The sequence below is a fragment of the Sinohyriopsis cumingii genome, chromosome 5 (genome assembly GCF_028554795.1).
Source record: "Sinohyriopsis cumingii isolate HCF-2022 chromosome 5, ASM2855479v2, whole genome shotgun sequence".
Taxonomy (NCBI): Eukaryota; Metazoa; Mollusca; class Bivalvia; order Unionida; family Unionidae; genus Sinohyriopsis; species Sinohyriopsis cumingii.
The window spans coordinates 139,146,087-139,171,499 of record NC_142965.1 but is presented as its reverse complement, the minus strand read 5'-3'; the positions used below and the strand labels follow the sequence as shown (position 1 = coordinate 139,171,499).

Below are 25,413 nucleotides of genomic sequence, written 5' to 3'. Positions count from 1 at the left end.
TGAGGCACTTGCCCCCCACGATACAGATGTTGAACGTAGGTACCAAGTTGTTACTGTTTATTAGGCACTTGCCCCAACGGTACAGCTGTAGAACGTAGGTACCGAGTTGTTACTGTTTATGAGGCACTTGCCCCTACGGTACATATGTAGAACGTAGGTACCGAGTTGTTACTGTTTATGAGGCACTTGCCCCCACGATACAGCTGTAGAACGTAGGTACCGAGTTGTTACTGTTTATGAGGCACTTGCCCCCACGGTACAGATGTAGAACGTAGTTATGTTAATTTAAAACTAATGTAATTGTGCGTTCAGGTAATAGTGAATATTTTAGCCTTTTTTTTAGGAAGCAAGAGGTATAAATGATTCACTTTGCGTATCCGTCTGACTTGTGCGTGTGTACCTCTCCGTACATCCTAAATGATCACAGGTGCTGTGTTAATTGTGTTATTCGCATTTATCCTGGGCTACACCGGTTTAGACAGAAACAATCCGAATTTTATCGAACATATCTATGTGAAATGGAAATAACATTCCGTTAACAGAATACTCTACAAATTTCTTCTTCCTGAAAAGGTTTATTCCCTGCATATTGCTTTAATTGTTGCTGTTTACTTAAATTCATTACTCTGAATTAAACGAAATTGAAACTTGTATAGCTGTGTAATTCGAACCGAAGATTTTATTTTCTTTAAGTTAGTATAACATTCAAGAAGGAAATTATAGCAATGCAATTTCGTTATCTGAAGTTAAGGTTTTTCTGTATATTAACAAGAATTAATGACTGCTGTACTTTGTTTTATATAGCGGTATGTATCTTTGATTTAATTTATCTTTGATTTAATTTTAAAAGAAATAGAACTGGCTATTGATATGCACGTTCCCACTTCACATACAAATTCAAGTTTTGATATTACTAAGAATTTGAGGTTAGTGCCATCTTTTAGAGAAAAAGATGTAGACAAATATTTTCCTTGTTTTAAAAATTTTGCTGAAAATTTTAAATGGCCAAGGGAGAAGTGGACTAAATTATTATATTGTGCACGTTTGGGCGAATCCCGAGACATCTATGCATCCGTGTCAGTACAGCAGAGTGCTGACTATGATTTGGTGAAGGAATACATCTTAAAGGGTTATGATTTAGTCCTTGAAGCTTATCGGCAACAATTCAGGAACTATGAAAAAGAAGCTGGACAAAATCATGTCGAATTTGCGAGCGAAAAAGAGCAGTTAAAGTGATAGATGGTGCTAAGGCAAGAAAGTTGATCAAGATTATGAAAGTCTCGGACAACTTTTATTACTGGAAGAGTTCGAGAACTGTGTCCATAGTGACACTAAGACTTATTTTGATGAGCATAAGGTCGAAACTTTGGAAAATGCTTCTCGTGCCCCTGACGAGTATTCGTTAGCTCATAAAGTTTCTTTTGTAAATAAGACTTCCGCTCCGCAGTCTTTTGACAGAAAAGTATTTCAGCCTAATACAAGCCCTTCTAAATTTCAATCTGGCAAAACTTTTGAAAATCAAGCTTCTGATAAGCTTAATGAAACAAATCATTGTCCTACGTGTACCTATTACAAGAAGAAAGGACACATTATTTCTGATATGCTACAAATTTAAAAATAAGCAGGAGAATCAAGAAAGACACATTCCGAATGCTCTTATTTCTAAGAGGTCAAGGTCACGGTCATGTATATAAGCCAATACATTTGTTTAGTCTAATAAACCCAGTCTTATTTAGTATGGAGAATTATGAACCATTCATGTCGAAAGGTTCTATATGAGTTTTGGGTGATTTGGCCAATCCCATCCCTATTACAATTTTAAGGGACACAGGAGCTTGTCAGAGTCTTTTATTGTCAGGTACTTTGCCTTTTTCTGAGAAGTCTTTTTCTAATGAAAGCGTTCTTATTCAGGGAGTAGAGTACGGCTTTGTTAATGTTCGTCTCCATTGTGAAAATTGTCATTAGACTTAGTCTCAAGACCCGTGACATTCGGTGTAGTGCCTCCTTTACCCCTTGAGGGCATTCGTTTATTACTAGGCAACGACCTAGTTGGAAACAAGGTTGTGGTTAATCCAATTCTAACTAACAAGCCTTGTTTGGATCAGAATGTCGATCCTATTAAAAAAGAATTCCCTGATTTATACCCAGCTTGTGAAGTTACTAGAGCTATGTCAAGAAAGCTTTTGAGAATGATGTTGATCAGGAAAGTATTCCTTTAGCTGATACTTGTATTGGTCAGGTTTTCGATGAGGTCACTTTCACTCTTTGTTTGGATCAGTCAGAAGGTATTGATCATAGTGATCCTCTTTTAACGACTCATTCTCTTTATTCTAATTAGGGTGATAAACGACAATCACTTGTCGTCGAACAGGAACAAGATCATGAGATCTCCTGTTTGTTTCAAAGGGCCATTAGTGAAACTGAAGCCACTAAAGTACCTATCTGTTATTTCATTAAACATGTAATTATTATGAGAAAATGGAGACCTCCCGAGGTACCTGCTGGTGACGAGTGGTCAGTGAACTATCAAATTGCAGTTCCAAAATCGTACAAGCAGGAAATACTTAGTCTGGACCATGAAACTCCTTTGGCTGGTCATTTAGAGATTAATAAGACTATCACACGATCTTTGCTCACTTCTGTTGTCCAGAAATTAAAAGTGATGTTTGTAAATACTGTAGATCTTGTCATTCTTGTCAAATGGTAGGAAAACCTAATCAGAAGGTACCAAAGGCTCATCTGCAACCTATTCCTGCATTTGACGAACCATTTAGTAGAATAATGGTATACTGTGTTGGTCCCTTACCCAAGATCAAGTCAGGCAACCAATACTTGTCGACCATAATGTGTGCGTCAACAAGATTGCCCAAGGCAGTTCCTTTGAGAAATATTAAATCTAAATCCAAAGTAAAAGCTTGGATAAAGTGTTTTGTATACTCAGTGTTGCCTTCCCAAATCTGTCCAATCTGATCAAGAGTCAAATTTTAGGTCTGGAATTTTCCAGCGGATTATGTTCAAATTTGGCCTCCAGCAATTCAAGTCAAAAATGATATTATGGTTTGACAGAACTACAATGGAGAGAATGTTTGAGTTTGGTAATAGAGTTATGCCTCTCTTGCTAAGTTTTCAAACTTTTCTTCAGATTAGGTAATACGGTCCTTACATAATTAAGAAGAAAATTAATGAGTTAAATTATAATAATAGTACTCCTGTGATGGTAAAAAATTAAAAAAGTACCAGTGTATTGAGATAGATACCCAGGTTAAACATGTAATTAATTTAGTTATACCTGTCCCACTCACTGAAGATTTAAGCGAAGGGATATCAACGGACTCTACTAATTTTGGCGTAAAAAATCTTTGGTATTCAGAAATTATGAACGATTCTGACCAGAATCTCTCACATTTGCAACAGCAAGAAACGAATGAACTTAAACAGTTATTATTTGAATATGAGCACTTTTTCAGATGTTCCTACAAGAGCAAACTAAATTGTCTTTGACGTTGAAATTGTAAATTCCATACACATGGAACAACATCCATACATGATGAACCCTCTCAAAAAGGAATACTTGAAAACAAAATCAGTATCTGCTGGAAACGATTTCATAGAGCCCAATAAGGGTGACTTGAGTTCACCATGTATACTTATTCCGAAACCAGATAAAACTTTCTGTATGTGCACTGATAATAGGAAGGTGAACAGTGTGACTTAAACAGATTCATTTTCGTTACCAAGAATCGATGACTGCATTGATAAAATCGGAAATGCCAAGCATGTCACCAGATTTGACCTTCTGAAATGATTTTAGCAAATTCCACTAACGAAAAGAGCAAAGGAAATTTCGGCATTCGTGACTCCACATGAACTTTATCTGTATAAAGTAATGCCATTCGGGATGAAAGGTTCGCCATGTACATTTCAACGTCTAATGAATTACCTCTGGTCTAGATAATTGTGATGCTTACATCGGTGATGTCATCATCTATAACGACACCTGGAAAGAACATTTAGCGACAATTCGGAAATTCTTTGACAGACTCACAGATGCAAGTTTGACAATTATTTTATCCAAAAGTGAGTTTTGCCGTGCTAGTGTAACATTTCTAGGACATATCATGAGACATGGACAAGTTAAACCTATAGATGCTAAGGTCAAGTCTAACTCTGAATTCTCTGTGCCTGTCAGTAAAAAGCAACAGATGCGATTTTTAGGTATGGCTGGATACTATCTTAACTTTTTACCCTACTTTTTCATAACTGCTGAACCCTTGACAAATTTATTGAGCAAGAAAAACAAGTTTCTTTGGACTGAAAAATGACAGGAGGCTTTTGCTAAGCCAAAAGTCATAATTAAAAGTGCGCCAGTTCTTACAGCTCCAAATTTCAGCTAATTATTTAAACTGTATGTTGATTCACGTGATGTTTGGGTTGGAGCGGTATTGATTCAAGAAGATAAAAATGGTGTTGATCATCCAGTGTGCTTTCTTTTCTAAGAAATTAAATAAACACCAAAGACATTATTCACCAATCGAGAAGGAATGTTTGGCTTTGATATTCGCATTGTAACATTTAAAGTTTATATTAGTTCAGTGCCTTCTTCGATTGTTGTGTTTAGTGACCACAACCCCCTTAATTTAATCGGCGATATGAAAAATAAAAATCAGTGACTACTACGGTAGAGTTTGTTGTTACAGGAATATAATATTTACATCAGGCACTTCAACGGAAAAGATAATTTGATAGCAGATGCACTTTCCCCGTGTATAGACATACTAGTTCGTGAACACTTGGCATAATTAATAAGAGTTCTTCTGATGTTTTTCTTTTAGACCTCATAAATAATTAATCTATGGTAAAATAAAGCTTTATTATATAAATCTTTCTTTTTAGTTGGGGGGGGGGGGAGTATTATGTATATTTGGTTTAATTTATCATTGATTTAATTTAATTGTTTGTTTGTAAGTTTTAATTTTTTAAATATTCCATTACTTGATATTGTAATGTAACTTTTTTAATACTGGAATAGAGTTCAGTTATGACTGTTTTTTTTTAATTTATGATGTAAACTACTTAATAGAAACTTTGTATCTAATGCTGATCTAGTTCCTGACCTTGATTTAGAACCAGTAAGTGTTGTAGTAAACAACTTAAAAAAATTCTTTCTCAGACTAAAATTCATAAAGTGGAATCAAGGCCACATCTGGCCTACTTGTCACATAACTTGTATCAATTAGGTTTTTCCAGAGGATTGACCCACATCTGGGCATCTGTTTTGCGTTGTAGCTAGATTTATTATTTATGTTTTGAGAAAGAATGGTCATTATTAGTGCCTTAACACTGGAAAAGTTAAAGTGTTTTATGTTGTGACCAGTTTTGGGGTAATTATTTTGTTTAATTTAATTTATTTGGATTACAAGTTTGTTTTCCCAGGAAATACTAGTGCTCTAAATTAATTTTGGACAAATACATTTATAGAAATTAATACAGGATTCACAAACTGGAATATTGTTTTCTGTGATTCAACAAAGAACTGTTGACACATCAGTACGACGCTGACCACAGCGTACGTCATCGCCTTCCTTTTTGGATTTTATCGGGGTTCGAACTCAGTTTCGTTAGGACTTTTTATTAATAGGACTTCTATTTTTCAATTCTTGGACTATTTTTGGATTTGATTCGTAAAACTGTAAGTTCGTTTTCTCATTTTTACCTTGTGGTTGTAGAGAAAAAGAATTATTTGTTAAATTTTACAAAGCTTGTTGTCTTCATTCTTTTATTGTTACGTTTTGTAAGAGCCTAAACACATAACAACAACTATCATCATTCAAACTTTGTTAAAAGCTTGAAAATCAATTAATTGTTTGTCTGTCTTTCGATTGATCGATCGATCGAGTGTGCGAGAGAGAGAGAGAGAGAGAGAGAGAGAGAGAGAGAGAGAGAGAGAGAGAGAGAATATATTTTACAACGCATTGAGTGTACGACATATCCTGTAGAAAAATAAGATTGGAATATCGTATTCAAGTTTGAACAAATTATAAATTCATGCACACAAATTTACACTGCTAATTACGATCTATATTATAATATATATATATATATATATATATATATATATATATATATATATATATATATATATATATATATATATATATATACACTAATTAGCCTACACTTCGAAACTATATATGTGGATTGAGTCCAAATTCATCGTGTTTATTCATTTTCAGGTATCAGAAATCGATCTAGAAATGAAAATAGAATACGAGTAAGTACGACGTTTTATGTATTTTTACACCTACGACCTCACATAACTGACTAGGCTATATTAAAGATGAAATTATATTGAACGGAAGAATTTGAAACAGCAACTAAATCTATATTGGGGTGGATTTGTTTCCAAAAGCAACTGAACATTTATTTTGGGTGGGGGCTCCAAAAGATAAAAATAAAAAAAACAACTAAACATTTGGGTGTTTATTGAAAACGAGTTTAAACAGCAAGCAAACGTACGTGTTGGTTGCGTTTTTTTCCCAGATTAGGTTAAACTGCAACTAAAAATGCATTTGGGTCGGTTGTTGTCCAAACGTGTTTAAACAGCAACTAAAAATGCATTTGGGTCAGTTGTTGTCCAAACGAGTTTAAACAGCAACTAAAAATGCATTTGGGTCGGTTGTTGTCCAAACGAGTTTAAACAGCAACTAAACATACATTTTTGTATTTTTTTTTCCTCAGAAAGATTTTAAACAGCAAAAACGCATACATATGGGTGGGTGTTCTGAATGAAATTAAGCAATAACTGACCATAATTTGGGTGAGAATTGCAAGTGATTTGAAAATAGTTAGAGACAGATTAGGGTGGGGTGTTTGTCTGTCTTCGATTCTTTTTCCAGAAGATGTTTTAAACAACTGAACATACATTTCGGTCAGTTTGTATCCAAATGAGTTTAAACAACAACTAAACATACATTTTAGATGCGGTTGTAAGTTTAAACAATAGCTGAAAGTACATTTGATGGGTTTATCCAAAAGATTTTATACAAGAATTAAGCATCTACATGGCTGGGTTCTTTTCCAGGCTGGAAAACAGAGTACCTGGGTACTCAGATAATATGTTTTGCATGTATAACGCTATTATCTATAATAGTGGTGAAAAGAAATTATCTAATTTATTTCAAAACGCTTCATGTACGCATTTATTCAAAATGCAATACACTTTTCATAAGACGTGTTGACAAAAAGTAGCATTTGTTTATTTGCCTATTTTCTACTGGGCAAAATAAACCATTGCCTTTAAATGCATCAGAAACAAACATGTTCTTTTATTAATAATACCACAGGTACTTTTATTAATAATAACACCTGTACTTTTATTAATAATAACACCTGTACTTTTATTATTAATACCACCTGTACGTTTATTAATAATACCACATGTACTTTTATTAATAATAATATCCGTACTTTTATTAATAATAACACCTGTACTTTTATTAATAATAACACCTGTACTTTTATTAATAATAACACCTGTACTTTTATTAACAATATCACCTGAACTTTTATTATTAATACCACCTGTACGTTTATTAATAATAACACATGTACTTTTATTAGTAATAACACCAGGACTTTTATTAATAATAGCACCTGTTCTTTTATTAATAATAACACCTGTACTTTTTTAATAATATCACATGTACATTTATTAATACTAACACATGTACTTGGATTAATAATAAACACCGGTACTTATATTAATAATAATACCTGTGCTTCCATTAATAATAAACCTCTACCTTTATTAATAATAAACCTCTACTTTTATTAATAATAATACCTACATTTTTATTAATATTAACACCTGTACTTTTATCAATAATAACACCTGAATTTTAATTAATAATAACACATGTCACTACAAAATAAAACCAAATGAAACTGAAGATGGCGCCCGCTTTGATTTCTTTCTTGTTTTATGCTATAGCAAAAATCCAACATTGAGATACAGCCTTGCCTTGTGTGATGACGAAAAGGCATTTCTGTGTCGTCGCAGAGAGAAAGTATTCGAGGCTATGCGTCAGCTTCTGGGTGAGAAAGGACCAAACTATATTGAAGAGGTACAAAGGAATTTCACCCATACAGTAGTTATCCAGATGGCTAACACAGTTAATGTATTTGTATACGAAAGATGTGACTTAAGATTTACTATTGACTCGATTTCTACATTTAAATAAAGACAATCTCCGTCAAGTATGTGACGGTTACTGCCTTGCCGGCCTTGCCTTCCTTTGTTCCATCCAAACTTTTTAATCTCGCAACTTTGAATACTTCTATTTTATGTTTTGAAGAGGAGCCTCTAGAAGAAACGCGGCGTTAAAAGTCTCTAATCATTAGATTTGTTTGTTGTGGTAGATACTATAATTTTGGAGTTGAGAGAAATACTTGCCAGCCTGTTTACAGTGGTCTCACTGGGCCCATATAGTCCTCACCAAACATATATGTATTTGTATATAATCTGTGTTTTTTAATATGAATTATACAAATTTACAAAGGTACCCACAGTCAGCGTGATTGGGTCTGGGGGCGGTTTCCGGGCAATGGTTGGACTAAGTGGTGTGCTAAAAGCCCTGGCCGATTCCGGGATAATGCAATGTACTACATACCTATGCGGGCTGTCGGGTTCCTCTTGGTATGCTATTTGCTTTTTGTTAGAACATATATATCCATAGAAAATATAATAAATAATTGTACAGCATGTAATGCTTTCATAGTGGTCAGATGTGATATAAATAGTACAGTGAACTTCATAAGCATGGTTTGTTAAATTCGGTATAGTGGTATTTTGGAAAGGTACAAACATTTTCATTCTTATATGATTGCAATGTTTTAAAATGTTTATATTCTACTTGATATCAATCATTGTATACCTAAATTTAAGCTGTTTTTAAACTTTTTTAATCTAACGTTTGTACGTTATTTGGTTATATAATGTATTAGCGTATTTGATAAAAGTCAACAATGGGGATGCATTCATGTGGTATTGAATTGGAGATTTAAAAGATATACATGCTATTATTATAGGTTAATTTTTTCTCCTTTACATTGTCAGAATCCTGCAATATTTTACGTTATTGCACTCTCGCGCACTTCATATTGAACTCAAGTGAATAAAGGAACTACTTTTTACTTGTAAACAAAGAATGAACGCAGACACCAGCACTTTTAACAAACAATGAACGCAGACGCCAGCACTTTGGATTATTTTATTTGTCAGTGGATGAAAGTAAACCAACTATTTGAGCCATTTGAAAGTAGAGACGCCAAAGTTAACAATGTGGATGACAATGTGGATGAATTCATAGACTCACAAAAGAAACTTTCAACGAAGCAGGCGACTGTACGTGATATCAGAAATGTGTAGCGATGGCTGTATGATGACTACTTTGTAAACAAATCATGGACACTCACGTAGTAGGCGCTTTACGTTTTAGTTGATCAAATTTGCTTCTGAATTAACTAAAGCAGATGTTTCGCTGAGTGCCATATAGCAGATGCTTTGCCACATTCCGCGTTAACCTTTTTAGGCGGGCGATAGACGCCAGATTTCATAAAATTGCTGGGTCGCTACAAATAACATGCAAGTGACAAGGGATACACTGTCTTCTTTAGCTGGTAATATGACTGGCCAAAAATATACCTACAGTTTTGCATCCTGAAGTTCTTCAAAAGGACTTTCTTAGTTCTGCAAATCCTAATTGCATGAGCCATGTCATGGGTTCGCAAGCTTGATCACACATTTCGAAATGGTACTGTAATTTTGACTATATTCCGAGTGCAATGACATCCTCCTTACTGCACTCAAAATGAAATAAACATGATATCCCATAGCGTCTTTTTGATAATTGCAATTGGAAGACTTCATATTTTCCCCACATTATGAGTTCAAACATTCAATAACAGAACAGAAACACACTTGCAGATGTCAATACGCTGCTCCTTCGCCGCAGAAATCCGATGTACTTAATGTAGAATTGACACAGATAAATCCAGTCCATAATCACAAAATTTAGTAGAAACGACAAAACTACAAAAATCTATTCCTTCCAGATCAAACGGAAAAGTTTTTGCAATGCGCATTCATTCACAATATGACTCCGAATTTCAATTTTAAGTAGAACAAAACGCTATTTTCTTTCGAAAGTTACGTCTAGCGCGCGACTAAATTCAATTTTATCTAGGCGGAGTTAACGTTGCGCAATAATAACATTGTTGTGTGATGATGAACCTGCACTTGTGTATTTCGTTTGGAATGCGGCATACATTCAATTACTTTGTTTCTTATATTGTATTTTTGTTTGTATAATTAAACCTTGGTAGAATAGGAAAATGAGCATATAATAAAAAGGTTTCTGCCTTTGTATGGGAAAATATGAACTCCTTTTGTCGGATGGATATACTTCACTTGCAAGGTCGTGAAGTATTTTCGTCCAAAGAACTCGTTCATATTTTCCCGCACAAATGCAGTAACCTATAGTTAGTCATAACTGCGTTTTCTTTGTCTTGTAGGCACATTTCTAACCTGTACTCTCACCCTGACTGGCCAAATATGAATCCTGGAGACATACAAGAGGAGGTTAAAAATAACGTTGACTCAAGTCTCCTTTGGTTGCTGACCCCCCAGAGCATCTACCGCTATATGGACAGAATAATGTTGAAAAGGAGCAGGGGACAACCTGTTAGCTTTACAGACTTCTTTGGTCATATGGTTGGAGAGACACTATTGAAAGGAGTAGGTCTTATGTGGCACTTATGTTAATATTTTGTTATGCTACAAGAATAAGTTTGACTGATTTTGTACAAAAGTAATTATGTGTGGCACTTAGAGACTTACCATAATAAATGGAGGAAAAATTTATAGGGTCAATGGGACTTTAACATAATTCTGGCATAAGGAGATTTTAACATGGGAATGGCACTTGGGGGTCAATGGGAATTTAACATGGGTGATATCACAGTACTGAAAACATGGGAAAAATGCCAAAATGATGCGATGAAAATGCACGTGAGCCTAAGAGAGATTGGCTGATTAAATATTCCGAAATAAATCTAAATAAAAGTCAAAGGGGCTTATTCCTATTTAGAGTAGCAATTGTATTATAGAAAAGTTTGATCGGTGGCCAGAAAGATCAAATTCGGTGTATCGAGGAAAAATTCTCAAAAAGGTTCACTAGCCAAAATTTGAACCTATTTATGGCAAGTTGGAGTGTTTTGATTCTTTAGCCCTAGAAAGGGCTGTTGGTTTAAATATGTCGGGCTGACATGAAGATAATCTGGCGGCGGTTCGTATGTTCTTCTTAAGCACTGTGTCAGTGGTCCCAGATCCACCGAATCAGCAACTATTCATTGACTGAGGGACTGCGTTTATGCCATAGGTGATGTTGTTAGATCATGATGGATTATTAGCTCCGACCTCATGAACCCTACGAGGGGTACTGGACATTCCATAACCAGTTCTCCCCTTTTTTGTAGTTGGTGATGGCTTTCTTTCTTAGCCAGCGATCTTGAAGATTTATTTCTTTCCTCAGGTAGTACGGCTCTTTAATTATCCACCAGAATGTCAAAGTACTCAAGGAAATTGGAAACTGCTACTAGGTTCGCCCATAGGTCATCAAGACCAAATTCTTGTGAATATCCTCTGGAAAGTTGTTTCATGTCTGGTAGTGCCTTTTCCTTCATTACTGCCTTAGATGGTGTCTTTTGTTTAGAAGATTGGATTGCGATACTCCCAAACATTCCCTGTTCTTGTTCTTGTAGTGCCGTAACTTGGTCCGGTCCTTCCCAGGCTGTCAAAACCTTAGGCCGGACTCCAAATTGTTTGTCTGCTTCATTTGTTGGTAAAGATATTACAGTTGGCTCTTTCGGCTGCTGAGCTTTACATTCATCTTGAGTCGAGTCAGGTGTCCTGCTGTCTAACTGTGTCTGCATGTTTTGTTGCCTCTGTTTTTGCACATTTCCTCATCTACGACTCCTGAGCCTTCTTCCTACATCTTTTGATTTTTTTATCCTAAATCAAGAGCAGAATTTTTCTATTCTGTTGTGCTATTAAACTCCAGTCGGAGGCTACTTAGAGGCGGAGGCCTTTTAATGCACTCAACGCCTGAGCGAGAATCATTTCCGTCCCTAGTTTCATTACTAATGATTTAACCTGTTCGTTGCTTTATTCGCTGCTGACTTGGTCAGACTGACTAACTGACTTTTAAATTTAGGTGCGCCAATTCGGCATGCGTGAACGGTTAATGCCCGCACCGCGGGCTAATTAACTAATCGCAGGGGAAGGAAAAAAAACCTACATCCCTCAGCGAATTTATGCACACAAGGTGTGCTTTTTAATTCAGCCAACAGGTCATGGGATAATAAAGTCCTATATGACCTGTATGGAGGGCTATCATAAATGGGAATGGACTCAACACACACTCATTCAAATGAAATGCCTGTCTACTGCAGCATGAAACGTCGTTCTTGATTGGGTAATTCTCATATGACGTCACCCTCTTTCCGTGCCCACACACTCTTCGGGCACCTGATTTGTGGACTAGTGGGAATCGGCCCACACACTCGTGTTTTAAATGTCCGAGTTGGTAGGGAGGAGAGGAACCCGGAAGGAGGAACCAAACGGCCGCTGTTACGTACCTGAAACTCCTTAAAATATTAATGTCAAATTCAACCCTGTTATCTACATAATGTGTAAATTCTATTGCCAATTTTGTGTAATCCACAACTGTAACAAGGAGTCGGGATTTTAGTTTTAGATGTCCCTATCTTAGATTTTGATATAAAGGTACATAGTGTACATGTTTCTTATTTGCACCAAAGAAATAGGTCTAAGGGACCAATACAAATCTTGATTATTAAGTTAGGAAATGTGGTTTTAATTTAGAATTGTGGTCAAAGAATCATATTAGGTTATCGAATAGCATTACTGAGTCGAGATTGCAATCAAAATTGAAATATCTTAATAAATGGCAATATATGTTAGCACTATAAAAGGCTGAGGCTACACCTCATAAAACGGGTACACAAACGGCTGTATTTCTTATGGAGGACTGAAACTGTCCCTCTTCGGTCCTTTGTATTTTTGTATATCACATCAATCTCCCAACACCAAAAGGTTCCATTGGTGATGTTTGCAATTGGATGTGTCTGTACTCCATGGAACTTAAGAAGCTCATTCATCAGCCATACTAAGATTGGAATTGGAACTGATCTCCTCGGGTGCTGATGTCATTAATGGATTTTTTGGCATCTTCATATTTCTTTATGCATTTTTTGGCACAAACTCCATCATAGTAAATTTTCGGGTGAGCGTCTGTGATTGTTCTGAGTGCGTTGGTATAATAAATAGTTGTGTCAGCATTCTGTAGTAAATATATTACATCTGAAATATCGAATTGGTCGGCCACATAGTTTTTAACGTCTACTCGCTGATGCGTAACTGGCTCTGTCTTCGTTTGGCCTCTTCTTGTTTTGGGATTTTCCACCTTTTTCAGATTTTTAGGCATCTGTTGTTTACTTGTGCTTGGTGAGATTGGCGACTGCTCTGCTTTACATGCCAATAGCGTGTACGCGATGGATTCGGCTTTGTAGGAACGCCATGGCTAACGAGAGAGAGAGAGAGAGAGAGAGTTTCAAAAACATTTTTATTTACAACAAGCAACTTCCCCAATACAGATCGACAAGTAAGTTTTTTTTTTCGCAAACATAAACATATTTAATAGGTTAACAACTTTGTGGAGTCAACCAAGACCTCAACTGATTTAATTCATTTTGGAATCGATGCACACTGCAAATATCTGATATCTAGAAAGCACAATATATTGTAGTTCCGGATAAATGTTCCTTTGCCTTATTTAATATCAATGAATAGTATTGTGATGTATATGTGTTATTTTGGGAAACTAGAAATAACACTTTTACCCGCACAATATGTTATTGCCCATGCTTGGAATTACATTTAAACCGATTGTTACGCACTGTATGAAAACATGAATACGTTGAAACCTATTTTTACGCACTGTATGAAAACTTGAATACATGTACTTTAACATGTGTATAGTTTGTCATTTGAATTCCTACCCACGAAGCAAGCACGAGATAACTTAATTAAAGGCAGTGAAAGGAATACTTGGACTCTTTATGCTGAATCTTAGTACTTTTATATCACCATGACATCTATTAGGACCTGCGCAAAATGCACTTCTTGGCAAATGTAATGAACTGTGACGTGATGAATAAATGTTGCTTTACAGAGACTGGATGCTAAACTTACGGACGTGAGAGAGAAAGTTGCGGATGGAGGGGTCCCATTACCTATTTTAACTTGCGTTCATGTCAAGAAGGATCGTTCCGCCAGAAGTTTTCAGGGTAATGTTTTTTATTTATATACGTGAGATGTTCATGTTCATGGCTGTTATTAGTTTTGTTTGCAAACAATCAGATTGCGTATTGTGTTTAGTAATCAAGTAAGACTTACTGATGATACATAGAAACATTCGTAAACACCGGAACTGATTCTGCTCATAGCAAGAAGGGTTCCCAGATGACATTTCCTTTTCATATAGACAAATATGACCCTATTTAGGCACATTACATAGCTTTTATCGTCAGACTTATATCCTCATTTAAATTGCTTTTATCGCCATTTTTACATCCTAATTTTAAGTTTGGATGCATATTTATTACTATGTTTTAAAAACATTTTCAAAATTCATTCAGCGTTGTATACAAATTTTGTTTATCATCACAGTGTTTGTAAGCCGTGAGTTTAGCTTTTAATATGCTATTGTTGTGTTTAGAATGGGTGGAGTTTTCTCCTTATGAAATTGGCATGGCAAAGTATGGCACTTTCATGAGGTCCGAACTATTTGGAAGCAAATTCTTCATGGGCAAACTGTGCACACAATACGAGGAACCACCACTTCACTTCCTTCAAGGTGAGCAATGATTGATTAAAATCATTAACTTTTGATTTATACTGGAACACAAATACTATAGATTCAAATTTTGATTGATACACATATGTGAAGAAAAAATCCCAGACAGTCCTGGAAAAGTTATTTTGTTATAATTGTAAGACAATGAATCTACAGAGACGAGTACAACCACTGGGTATACACAGGAATGACGGATTTTGTTTAAATATATGGCTGTTGGTTTTAACACATCATTGGTTTCATCATGCAGAGAAAATGGGAGTTAATGTTATTCGCAAGGTGATCCGGAGGCAGCTGATTCAGAATGGCTTGGGCGAGTATCGAACTCACGAAATTTAGAGTCTAACTCTAGCAACCGCGGCTCCTGAAGAATGAATTTCAGGATAGTAGTTGACTTTACATCTTGATAAGGTTTCCAATAAAAGGTTTGATGACTATTTAATGACGTGTTCCGAATGTCATATATGCTACTTTTAATAAAGTTTAACTTGTGATGTTTTTGCAGGCATATGGGGAAGTGCCTTCTGCATCCTCTTTAAGAGACTGCTGGAGGATAATAGACGTTTGGATCCAGTAGAAATGATTCGCCAGGAGATGGGTAAGTGTTTACAATGAATTCACTACTGTTGTTCGCGGTGTACCAATTTTAAGTGATGTATGGTTGGTGCAAGCGAGAAATTTAAAAACTCAACGAAACATGATATTTCAGGGGAAACAAAAAGACGCCATCCACAATTAAGGATATTAATTACCAAAACAACTATCATTTTTGGGGCAAAAACAATACAATTGAAACCCACAATATACATCGGTTCGAAGTATTAGTAATTATTTGGAATGAATGGAGGGAAACCCATTTGAATCATTTTCAGCTACTTATTGCGTCAATTTCCACACACAGTTGTAATACTTGTATATAATTGAGTAATTTCAATATCCGTTTCTTATATACGTACTTATGATTAACCGTTATAGTGAGTAATAAATCGATTTAAATAGTTTATTATGACAGTAACGTTCTCGATGATTTTAATCCTTGTCCAACCTAACATTTCTTAATTTTAAGTATCAGTCAGTTTGAGAAATTTTGATAAGGGGTCTTCTAATCTATTTGGGATCCCTATAAAGCAATAAAAGCACAGTTTAAAAAGAAATGCTAATGAAATTACAATTGAAGAGCAACGCCTTAAGTTATACGAGAAAAGAGAATCCGAGATAATTTTTGTAAAATATACTTATCATGAGATACTGTCTTGAAACGGTGAGTTGAATTAGAAACTAACGATAAAGCATTATTATGGTACTCTGCCACAAGTGCCTATTATAACTGATATACATTTTAAAACACCAGAAGTTTGTAGTTTACAAAACGTATGAAACTTGAAACTTGAATATTTATTGCATGAAAGACCGTATTATGCTCATGCTTAGCGTGTAATCTATTTTCAAGATTTCTGAATAATCCTGTAAAATATCCATTTAAATTCTTATTATTACAAATGCATTTCTTTATCATTGCATACCTATATTGTCAGAGCACGTAGGACCGGTGCACGAACACATAAGTTGTTCCTTTCTTGTTTTATGGGCTATTAACGTGTTTTGATCGTCATATGATGCACTGTAAACGTGTTAAGTATTACCTGTCCATTCACTCTCTCAGGTAATAACTGTAACAGATGGATCAGTTCGCTATAAGTAGCAGCATTTTCCACTAGCAGCTAAATTCAGAATGGACTTGATCAAGTCTTGCTCGCTTTTATAATGTGGTCTCGGCCTTTAACCACGTGTTTTATTTTATCAGTTAAACAGTTGGAAGAGAACCAGGCGGATGAGAGCAGCGATAGTAGCGAGAGCGATGACGAGAATTCATCCGATGCAAAGGACAGACCTCCGAAAGTTTCTAAACGGGCGAACATTTTTGGTTATGATGACAGCCAAGATCTTCGTGGTGGTGCTGCCAACGGACACGGGGTCTCAAGGGTCAGAGAATCGACACGCAGAACCAAAAACAAGGGATACTGGCATTCATTTTTAAAGGGCCTGTTTGAAAAGTGAGTATAGGAGGTTTATAACTTACTATTTATACTCGCTAAATATCGGATCCATCTGCAAACACCATTGACACAGATCTGCCAACGCATATTGCACCATCAGATAAGGTTTTATACGTATTGTGTTGTACGGAGTATTTTTGTCAAACTGCATGGATCCATATCTCCTGGCACATTATGCGATGGACGAACTAAGTCTGAAGTCTGCAGACGGATCCAGTGCTTACATACGGGAAATTAACTGGCTGAGGTACAAGATGGACCAGTGCTTACATACGGGAATTTAACTGGCTGAGGTACAAGATGGATCGAGTGCTTACATACGGGAATTTAACTGGCTAAGATGCAAGATCCATCCAGTGCTTACATACGGGAATTTAACTGGCTGAGGTACAAGATGGACCAGTGCTTACATAAGGGAATTTAACTGGCTGAGGTACAAGCGACCAAAAATCTTTCTGTTTATTTGATTTACTTTGACGCTTTTTCAGCAAATGAAGCGTATGGAATATGGTGGCTTTTGTACCCTGCGAAACTGCAATGTAGTCTTATAGTTATGTATACATCTAAACTAGACGTCTTTCTTCAATATCCAAAGAGTTGATTTAAAAGGTTTTAACTCGTTACCTCTTTTGGATTCTGAAGACAATACCGTTTTTCATAATAGATATAACAACACGTGAGTGAAACTTTGTGAAAGTACAAAATGTATATTGAATAAACTTGATCAAAGATTTTTTGCAAGAAATGAAAAGATTCAGATTTTTGTGTTGTTTCATTAATCCAATTGTTGGAACATTAATCCAATTGTTGGAAACTGACAACATTATTGCTTGTGCATTTAGTGTTGCCCACCAAATATTGTTTACTATGGACAGATATCAAAAGTGAAATTTATGTGCTTAAAATTAATGCGGAGAAAACTGCTCATTGACAAGTATTTTTGTAGATGTAGTGTTGTTATTTTGTTACTCTTCACTACTTCTTACAATCGTTTCCTCGGACAAAATAACGCGGGCCTTTATCTGGTATTTACAAATACACATATATCTCCTATATAAATTGCTAGATCTATGTAACGGTTGTCATCTCAGTTAATAACAATATTTGGTCCATTATAGCTTAGATGTACTTGAAGGTCTAGATTGAGTAACATTGAATCGAAATAAATGAACGTATGTTTAATTTTGCAATTTTAGTAAGAACTTCGAGTTATTGAGCACCAGAGCTGGAAGGGCTGGCGTGATTCATAACTTCATGAGAGGACTTTCCCTCCAGCAGACCTATCCATTTTCTCCTTTTACTCCCCAGCATTCCGAGGACCAACCAGACTCAAGAATCAGTGGTCAGTACGGACAGTTTCTTACATGTGTGTTCATTAGATGTGCTTTAATGCAAACCATTTAATACAGTTCTATGGTTTGACGTGGCATATTGAATTATCCAATGAATTTTATACCTTTAATGGCGTATGATAACGTGTTCGCGGTCCTGTCTATACACTTTCAATGTATTGCTTCATTCAGTAATATTTTTTGGAACGTTGCTAGTTGCTATGTCGCAGTTTGACGTGACATATGGATGTAAATTTGATTATTATTATACCACAATATATGACATTTGTATAGAATGTTGCAGAATTGTTTTGACTCAGATTGTAGTTTGTCATGACATTGGCATAGAAAACATTGCTAGTTGTTGAAACAAATGTTACCGTGGTATTTGTTTTAGAAAATTGCAAGTTGTTATGTCACATTTTGAGGTGACATTTGTATAGAATGTTACTAGCTGTTATAACACCTTTTGACTCAAAATTTGTGTAGAACGTTGCTAGCTGTTATGACACTGTTTGACTAGAAATTTGTGTAGAACGTTGCTAGCTGTTATAACACCTTTTGACTCGAAATTTGTGTAGAACGTTGCTAGCTGTTATGACACTGTTTGACTCGAAATTTGTGTAGAACGTTGCTATTTGCTATGCCATAGCTAGAAGTGACCTTCATATAGAACGTTGGTTGTTGTCACGCTAGAATTTGGCGTGATAGTCTTTACAATGTTGCTTAATGTTATGTCACAGTTTTTTTTAAGGTGACGTTTGTATCGAACGTTGCAATATGTTATGTCACTGTTCGAAGTGACATTTCTATAGAACTTAGCTATCTGTCATGTCAATTTCAGATGATATTTGAATAGAACCGTTACTGACGTAATATTTGTATAGAACGCTTCCAGTTGTTGTTTTTGAATATGACGCGACATTTGTATAGGAAGTTGCTACTTGCTTTGTTACAGTTTTGACGTAACCTTGTTTAAAACGTCGCATGTTATGTCAGTCTGAGATGACATTTTTATATGGTTGGTATATCAAAGTTTGACGTGACATTTTCATGGGTGTTGACTACTTTTTGTGTCACAGTTGGACGTGACATTTTTATACAACATTGCTAGCTGTTATGTCAGTTTGAGGTGACATTTGTATTGAACTTTGCTAGATCTTATGTCGCAGTTTGACGTGGCATTTGTATAAAACGTTGCTAATTGCTATGCCTCAGTCTGACCTGACATTGGTAGCTGTTATGACAGACTGACGTAACGTGTATATAGATCGTTGCTAGTTATACGTGACAGTTGTATAGAACATTGATAAATATTATGTCTCACTTTGACGTGACATTTATTTGTTAAGATTTAAGTTAACGTAATATTTGTGTAGAACGTTGCTAGCTATGTCACAATTTGATACGATATTTGTATAAATATTTGTCAGTTATGTAACAGTTTGACGTAATAATGTATAGAAAGTTCCTGGTTATTATGTTACAGTTGCAAATGACATTAATATACACCGTTTCTAGTTGTTGCATAATCGTTTAGAGTGATATTTGTATAAAAAACTTAATTGGTTATTATTTCAGTTGGACGTGAAATTTGTATAGAACTTTATTCTTTGTTATATCACAGTTTGACGTGACATTTGTAAAGAATGTTTTGTCTGGTGATAAAACATTAAGTTCTTTTGTACCTGTTACAGTACAATAACTTGAGCACCTGTGTTAGATCGAAGGCATCGTCTGTCGCTGTAAAAGTAAGATCGCAATTTAAACAGAGAAACATCTCAGATGTTTTTATAAGTGAGTCAACAATCGCAGTTTATTAAAAATAAATCATCTAACTTAGTTCAACTGCCCTGTATTGTTACAGTTTATATGCATATTCTAAATCATCAATCTCATATTTTGCAGATGATTTTGAAGCCGTGTTTGAAATGCACCCAACCAATGTCAAACATCTGTACATGGTTGATGCTGGACTTACATTCAACTCTCCGTATCCAGTAGCATTGAGGCCACAACGTCGTGTGGATATCATCTTGTCTTTTGACTTCAGTGCAAGACCGAGCGACTCATCTCCTCCATTCAAGGTAATTCCTACACTTGCATTATGACAATGGCTCGCATTATTGGAGTACCTCACACCTCGCATAATGTCCATAACCTACAACCAGCATTATGAGTACGACTCGCACCTCGCATTATGAGCATGACACATACCTCGCATTATGAGCATGACACGTACCTCGCATTATGACCATGACTAGCATCTCGCAGTGTGAACATTACTCATATCTCGCATTATCGGCAAGACCCGCACGTCGCATGATGACTGCGATTCTCATCTCGCATTGTGACCATGACTGACATCTCATATTACGACCATGGCTCGTACCTCGCATTATGAACATGACCCACATTTCGCATTATAAGTACGAATCGCAAATTGCATTATGACCATGACCCACATTTGGCATTATAAGCACGAATCGCAGACTGCATTATGACCATGACCCACATTTCGCATTATAAGCACGAATCGCAAACTGCATTATGACCATGATATTCTTTCACATCTCGCATAGACTTCTTTCAAAGTAGATCACCTTGTGATTCCAGGCAAAGTACAACACACAAGGACTCTACACAGATACTACTGATGCGATTCTTGTAGAGGATTCTAATTGTTTTTTTAAATTATTTGCAAAGCATCATCTTTTCTATTGTTTGTACATTTTAATATTAATAAAGATTTTTTGAGGTGGTCTTATATGGGATGTTATCATACATACGCTCCATTTCGATATTTATATACATACTAGAAGTACGTCTGTGGTTATCAAGGTATGCTATTCACACAGGGCTTGCGTATTTTATACGTAATGAATAGAAGTATGTGATTTTCAAGGTATACACTTCACAATGGGCTTGTTTATTATATGCGTAATTAATATAAGTATGTGAGTTTAAAGGTATACACTTCGGAATGGGCTTGTGTATTATATGCGTAGTTAATAGAAGTATGTCTGTGGTTGTCAAGGTATATTCTTCACATGGGGCTTGTGTATTATATGCGTAGTTAATAGAAGTATATCTGAGTTTCAATGTATACTCTTCACAGTGGGCTTGTGTATTATATACGTAATTACTGTAGGAATGTCTGTGGTTGTCAAGTTATACTCTTCATACAGCGCTTGTGTATTATATCCGTAATTACCATAAGTATGTCTGTGGTTGTCAAGGTATAATCTTCACATAGGGCTTATGCATTACATACGTGATTACAAGGAGAGCGTCAGTGATTTTTGAGGTAAACAGTTCATGGATTGTGTTTTATATCCATAAAATTCATAGGCCTGTACGTTTCAAGGCAAACAGTTATTCACACAGTGGTTGTGTTACAGTTTGACATATAAGTTAAAATGTTCAATATGAGTTCCTGTCTGCTTTAGAAAAGACTATATTTATCAACTGACATAGGGCTGTGTGCACATTACATCATTTAGGGTGGTCGTATTCTCCACAACTATATGCTTTTCAAAAAACATCTCACTTATAACTTTGTTTGTTGAAACATATTTTATAATTACAATTAATTAAATTGTTTTTCTCAGCTCAGTCCTTGAATTTATGTTAAAATTTTGTATTGTTGATTATTTTCAGGAACTTCTGCTAGCGGAGAAATGGGCAAGAATCCATAAGGTACCATTCCCTCCCATAGATACCACAGTGTTTGACAGGGAAGGAATGAAAGAGCTTTATATCTTCAAACATCCAGATGACCCCCATTGTCCGGTGGTCCTACACTTTCCTTTAGTCAATATCGAGTTCAGAAACTATCTCCAACCAGGTACGTCAATCACAGTAGTCTTGTGCAGCTTTCTTCGTAATGTGGTCAGATGTTAAAACCCAATTTTCTACTATGTTATTATGTGTGCCAATCAATGTGTGCGTGTGTGTGTGTGTGTGTGTCCCTAAATGGCCTTTCTTTTCTAAACAGAAGAAATAGTTGACGAAGAAGGCATAAACACCTTTTAGTGGCTTAATTCTTACCCTACATTTACGCGTACATTTGAAGTCAATCTCAATAAATGTGACAAGCAATATACACGTACAATTGCTTCGTTGTCTTTGATAGAACGAGTTACATGCATATTTATTTCCAAGCTGACGCAGCATTGGAATGTTGCATCTGATAAGTGTAAAATAAATCTGTCAATTAAAGCTAGCGTTTACAACCGTTTGTTTTTTCCTATTATCTGTTTTCTGCACATTAATTAGCATATTTAATTTTTCTTAGGTGTCTTAAGAGAAACGAAAGAAGAAATGTCTTTCGCTGACTTTGATATTTTCGATGATCCATCCACTCCTTACTCTACATTCAACTTCAAGTATACTCACCTGGCATTTGACAGATTGTCAAAACTCACGGAATTCAATACGCTGTGGAACGTGGAAGAAATTAAGAAGATATTAGCTGAGTGCATTGAAAAGAAGCGCTTGTTCCCTCCGAAGCTGCCATGCGAACTCAAGGACATTCCAAAATTGAAGAGAGTGAGTCAGAAAAACAAGAAGCGACTCTCCAAATTTGTCTCACTTGTTCGCAGCGGAAAGTACAAAAATATTGATTCCACTCTAGTGGATACAATTTCTGAGGAGAAGAGCATTGACATAGTGGATGGACAAAGTAAGGAAAAGGAGGTCCACGACAAAAAGGTTACAAATTCAGTTGCAGATGAAAAGCGGAGGCAGTTCTCAAGGCAGAGGGTTATCACCAAAAAAGGACAAAAATCTGCACAAGTTCCACAGGAAACTACGACTGAGCCGCTTGAATCGGACGAATATTTTGATACCATGAGTGGACCCGAAAATAGCGTTATTCCCTCTTCAAAGTCTTCCACGTCCATCAAATTCAGAAATATACCTGGACGCCGAAAACCAACACCGGTAGATATGCATGATGCCAGATGCAACTCAATAGATGATGATGGTGAGGATGTGTACTATTCTACAATTCAGTGATAAATGTGGTGATAATGTGTAAAACACCGTTCGCTTTCATACACATCATTCGTCAGATGGCATAGATATTTATAACACCGTTCGCTTTCATACGCATCATTCGTCAGATGGCAAGGATGTTTATCTCATCTTAACGACTATTATTCAGGATGCAGCCAATTACCATTAGAGTATCACCCAGGATCTATCATCGAAACGAAAGCATGGTTCTTGAGACAAATATGCAGAGAATGGAGATTTTTTAAAATTAGATTTGTGCGCAATTTAATCTTCTTCAAAAATGTATTGTAAACGACGGTGAGGAGTTTGAAAGAGAGAGAGACAATTCAAGTCAACCTTCTTAAAACATTTTAGTTGGTTGTCCAGGACCAATTGTATAATTTATCTGTTACCAGATTCTTAATTTAGTTTGATTGATACTTTTATCAGCTAATTGTTAAATATATTTTTCTTAATTTGTTTGTACATGTTATTTGATTTCGGGTTAAATTGAAAAGTTGACTTAATATGACTAATTCAGATGTGAAATTGTTTGTGGACTTCATTGAAAGGAGTTGTAAATTCAGCCCCCCACCCCACGCCCAAGAGCCGAAGAAAATTCAGGAACATTCCAAAAATCTGAAGACTGGGTGTGAAAACTAAAGGTGGATTTCCAAATGTATCTTTCTGTTCGCAGTGAAAAACACAAAATAGTCGCAACAGCATTGATTCCACCCTTGAGAATACTGTGTCTGTGGATATGATTCCACCCTTGTGGATACTGTGTCAGTGGATGTGATTCCACCCTAGCTGCGATATGATTCCGCAATTGTAGATATAATATTTTTGGATATGAATCCAACCGTGTGGATACAATGTCTGGGTAAATATCTAGTTCTCCAACAATGTTTCAATGGTTTTGTGCGGAATATCATGTTTATTTACTTGAGGTTGAAATTATCTTGTTTTCTATTCCTACCAGTGGTGATGATCTCAGCTTTGTCCATGTTGATATAGAAACTGGTTTGCCTTACTTACATTATGTTTGACAGCCTCTTTGTGGTTGATACAAGTTTGTATAGCTTATAAATGCTTGTAGTTAATGATTTTTTCCCCAATAATTACATTTTAAAATCTTTTTAGAATTTACTTATGTGTACGGAAGATATGAATGATACAAGCAATGTAATCTTAATGAGTCTTTACGTGTAATTGTTAACCAAGGTAAAATGGCTTAGAAAATATAAAAAGTGAATTTTTATTAGTTGGGTATATCACCTATGTAGTTCCTGCATACTTATGTTATTATTTATATTTTAGTTGTGTGTAGTTAGAACAAACAATTTTAAAAGAAACAGTCTAAAAGAACAATAGATTCCATTAAATGAATGTTTTGTTAAGTTAAAGAGTTAAAATTGGCTCATGACGGCTTCTATGAATATCTCATTATGGTTTTGTAAACCTACACATTACCCACCAAATTTAAATCAGCCTTTTGATAAAATTGTACTCATAAATCTGAACCACACTGAAATAATTCTAAATTTTTTTTCCATCAGCATACTAGTCTTTATGTTCAATTCTGTGTTCGTAATTTATCATTTTATATGTTCGTAGTTTGCCGTCTGGATTAAAAACATTGGAACAAAGATTTTGATATACGTTGTTGTTCATAAACGTTTCCTTTGCAGTTTCGTCATTACATCTAAATATCACTAAATATTTCATACTGAGAAAATTTAATCGTTGTCCATGATGCTGTACAAGTATGTGTGTTACACAGGTAATTTCTAAACTAGGAGGAAGTACATACAAACAATCTAACAATCCTGCTGCCAATGTTCAAGGTACACTTAGTACACTTAGTACACTTAGTACCTTGAACATTTGACAGCAGGATTGTTAAGAGATTTAATATATTTAAATACAAGTAAATATTTGGAATCCGTCTCAAGCTCTTGCCTTGATTTATGTCGTATGAATCCTGTATACTTACCGGTAGATGAACATACGTGTGGTACAAATATTACG

General features: G+C 35.6%; 1 protein-coding gene across 3 annotated transcripts in view; it reads left to right on the top strand.

Moving 5' to 3' along the window:
- LOC149800357 (cytosolic phospholipase A2-like) overlaps nt 1–25,033 on the top strand; it is a 182,671-nt gene extending 157,638 nt beyond the window's left edge. For all 3 annotated transcript variants that reach the window (XM_089959981.1, XM_089959980.1, XM_089959979.1), the window contains 12 exons: nt 6,234–6,271; nt 7,991–8,123; nt 8,559–8,695; nt 10,573–10,795; nt 14,313–14,427; nt 14,859–14,996; nt 15,502–15,594; nt 16,801–17,050; nt 18,250–18,395; nt 20,293–20,471; nt 22,045–22,231; nt 22,682–25,033. In XM_089959981.1, the coding sequence (XP_089816107.1) occupies nt 6,234–6,271; nt 7,991–8,123; nt 8,559–8,695; nt 10,573–10,795; nt 14,313–14,427; nt 14,859–14,996; nt 15,502–15,594; nt 16,801–17,050; nt 18,250–18,395; nt 20,293–20,471; nt 22,045–22,231; nt 22,682–23,403 (2,361 nt within the window). In that variant the 3' untranslated portion in view covers nt 23,404–25,033. The remainder of the gene's footprint in view (nt 1–6,233; nt 6,272–7,990; nt 8,124–8,558; nt 8,696–10,572; nt 10,796–14,312; nt 14,428–14,858; nt 14,997–15,501; nt 15,595–16,800; nt 17,051–18,249; nt 18,396–20,292; nt 20,472–22,044; nt 22,232–22,681) is intronic.
- Nucleotides 25,034–25,413: the final 380 nt, after the last annotated feature.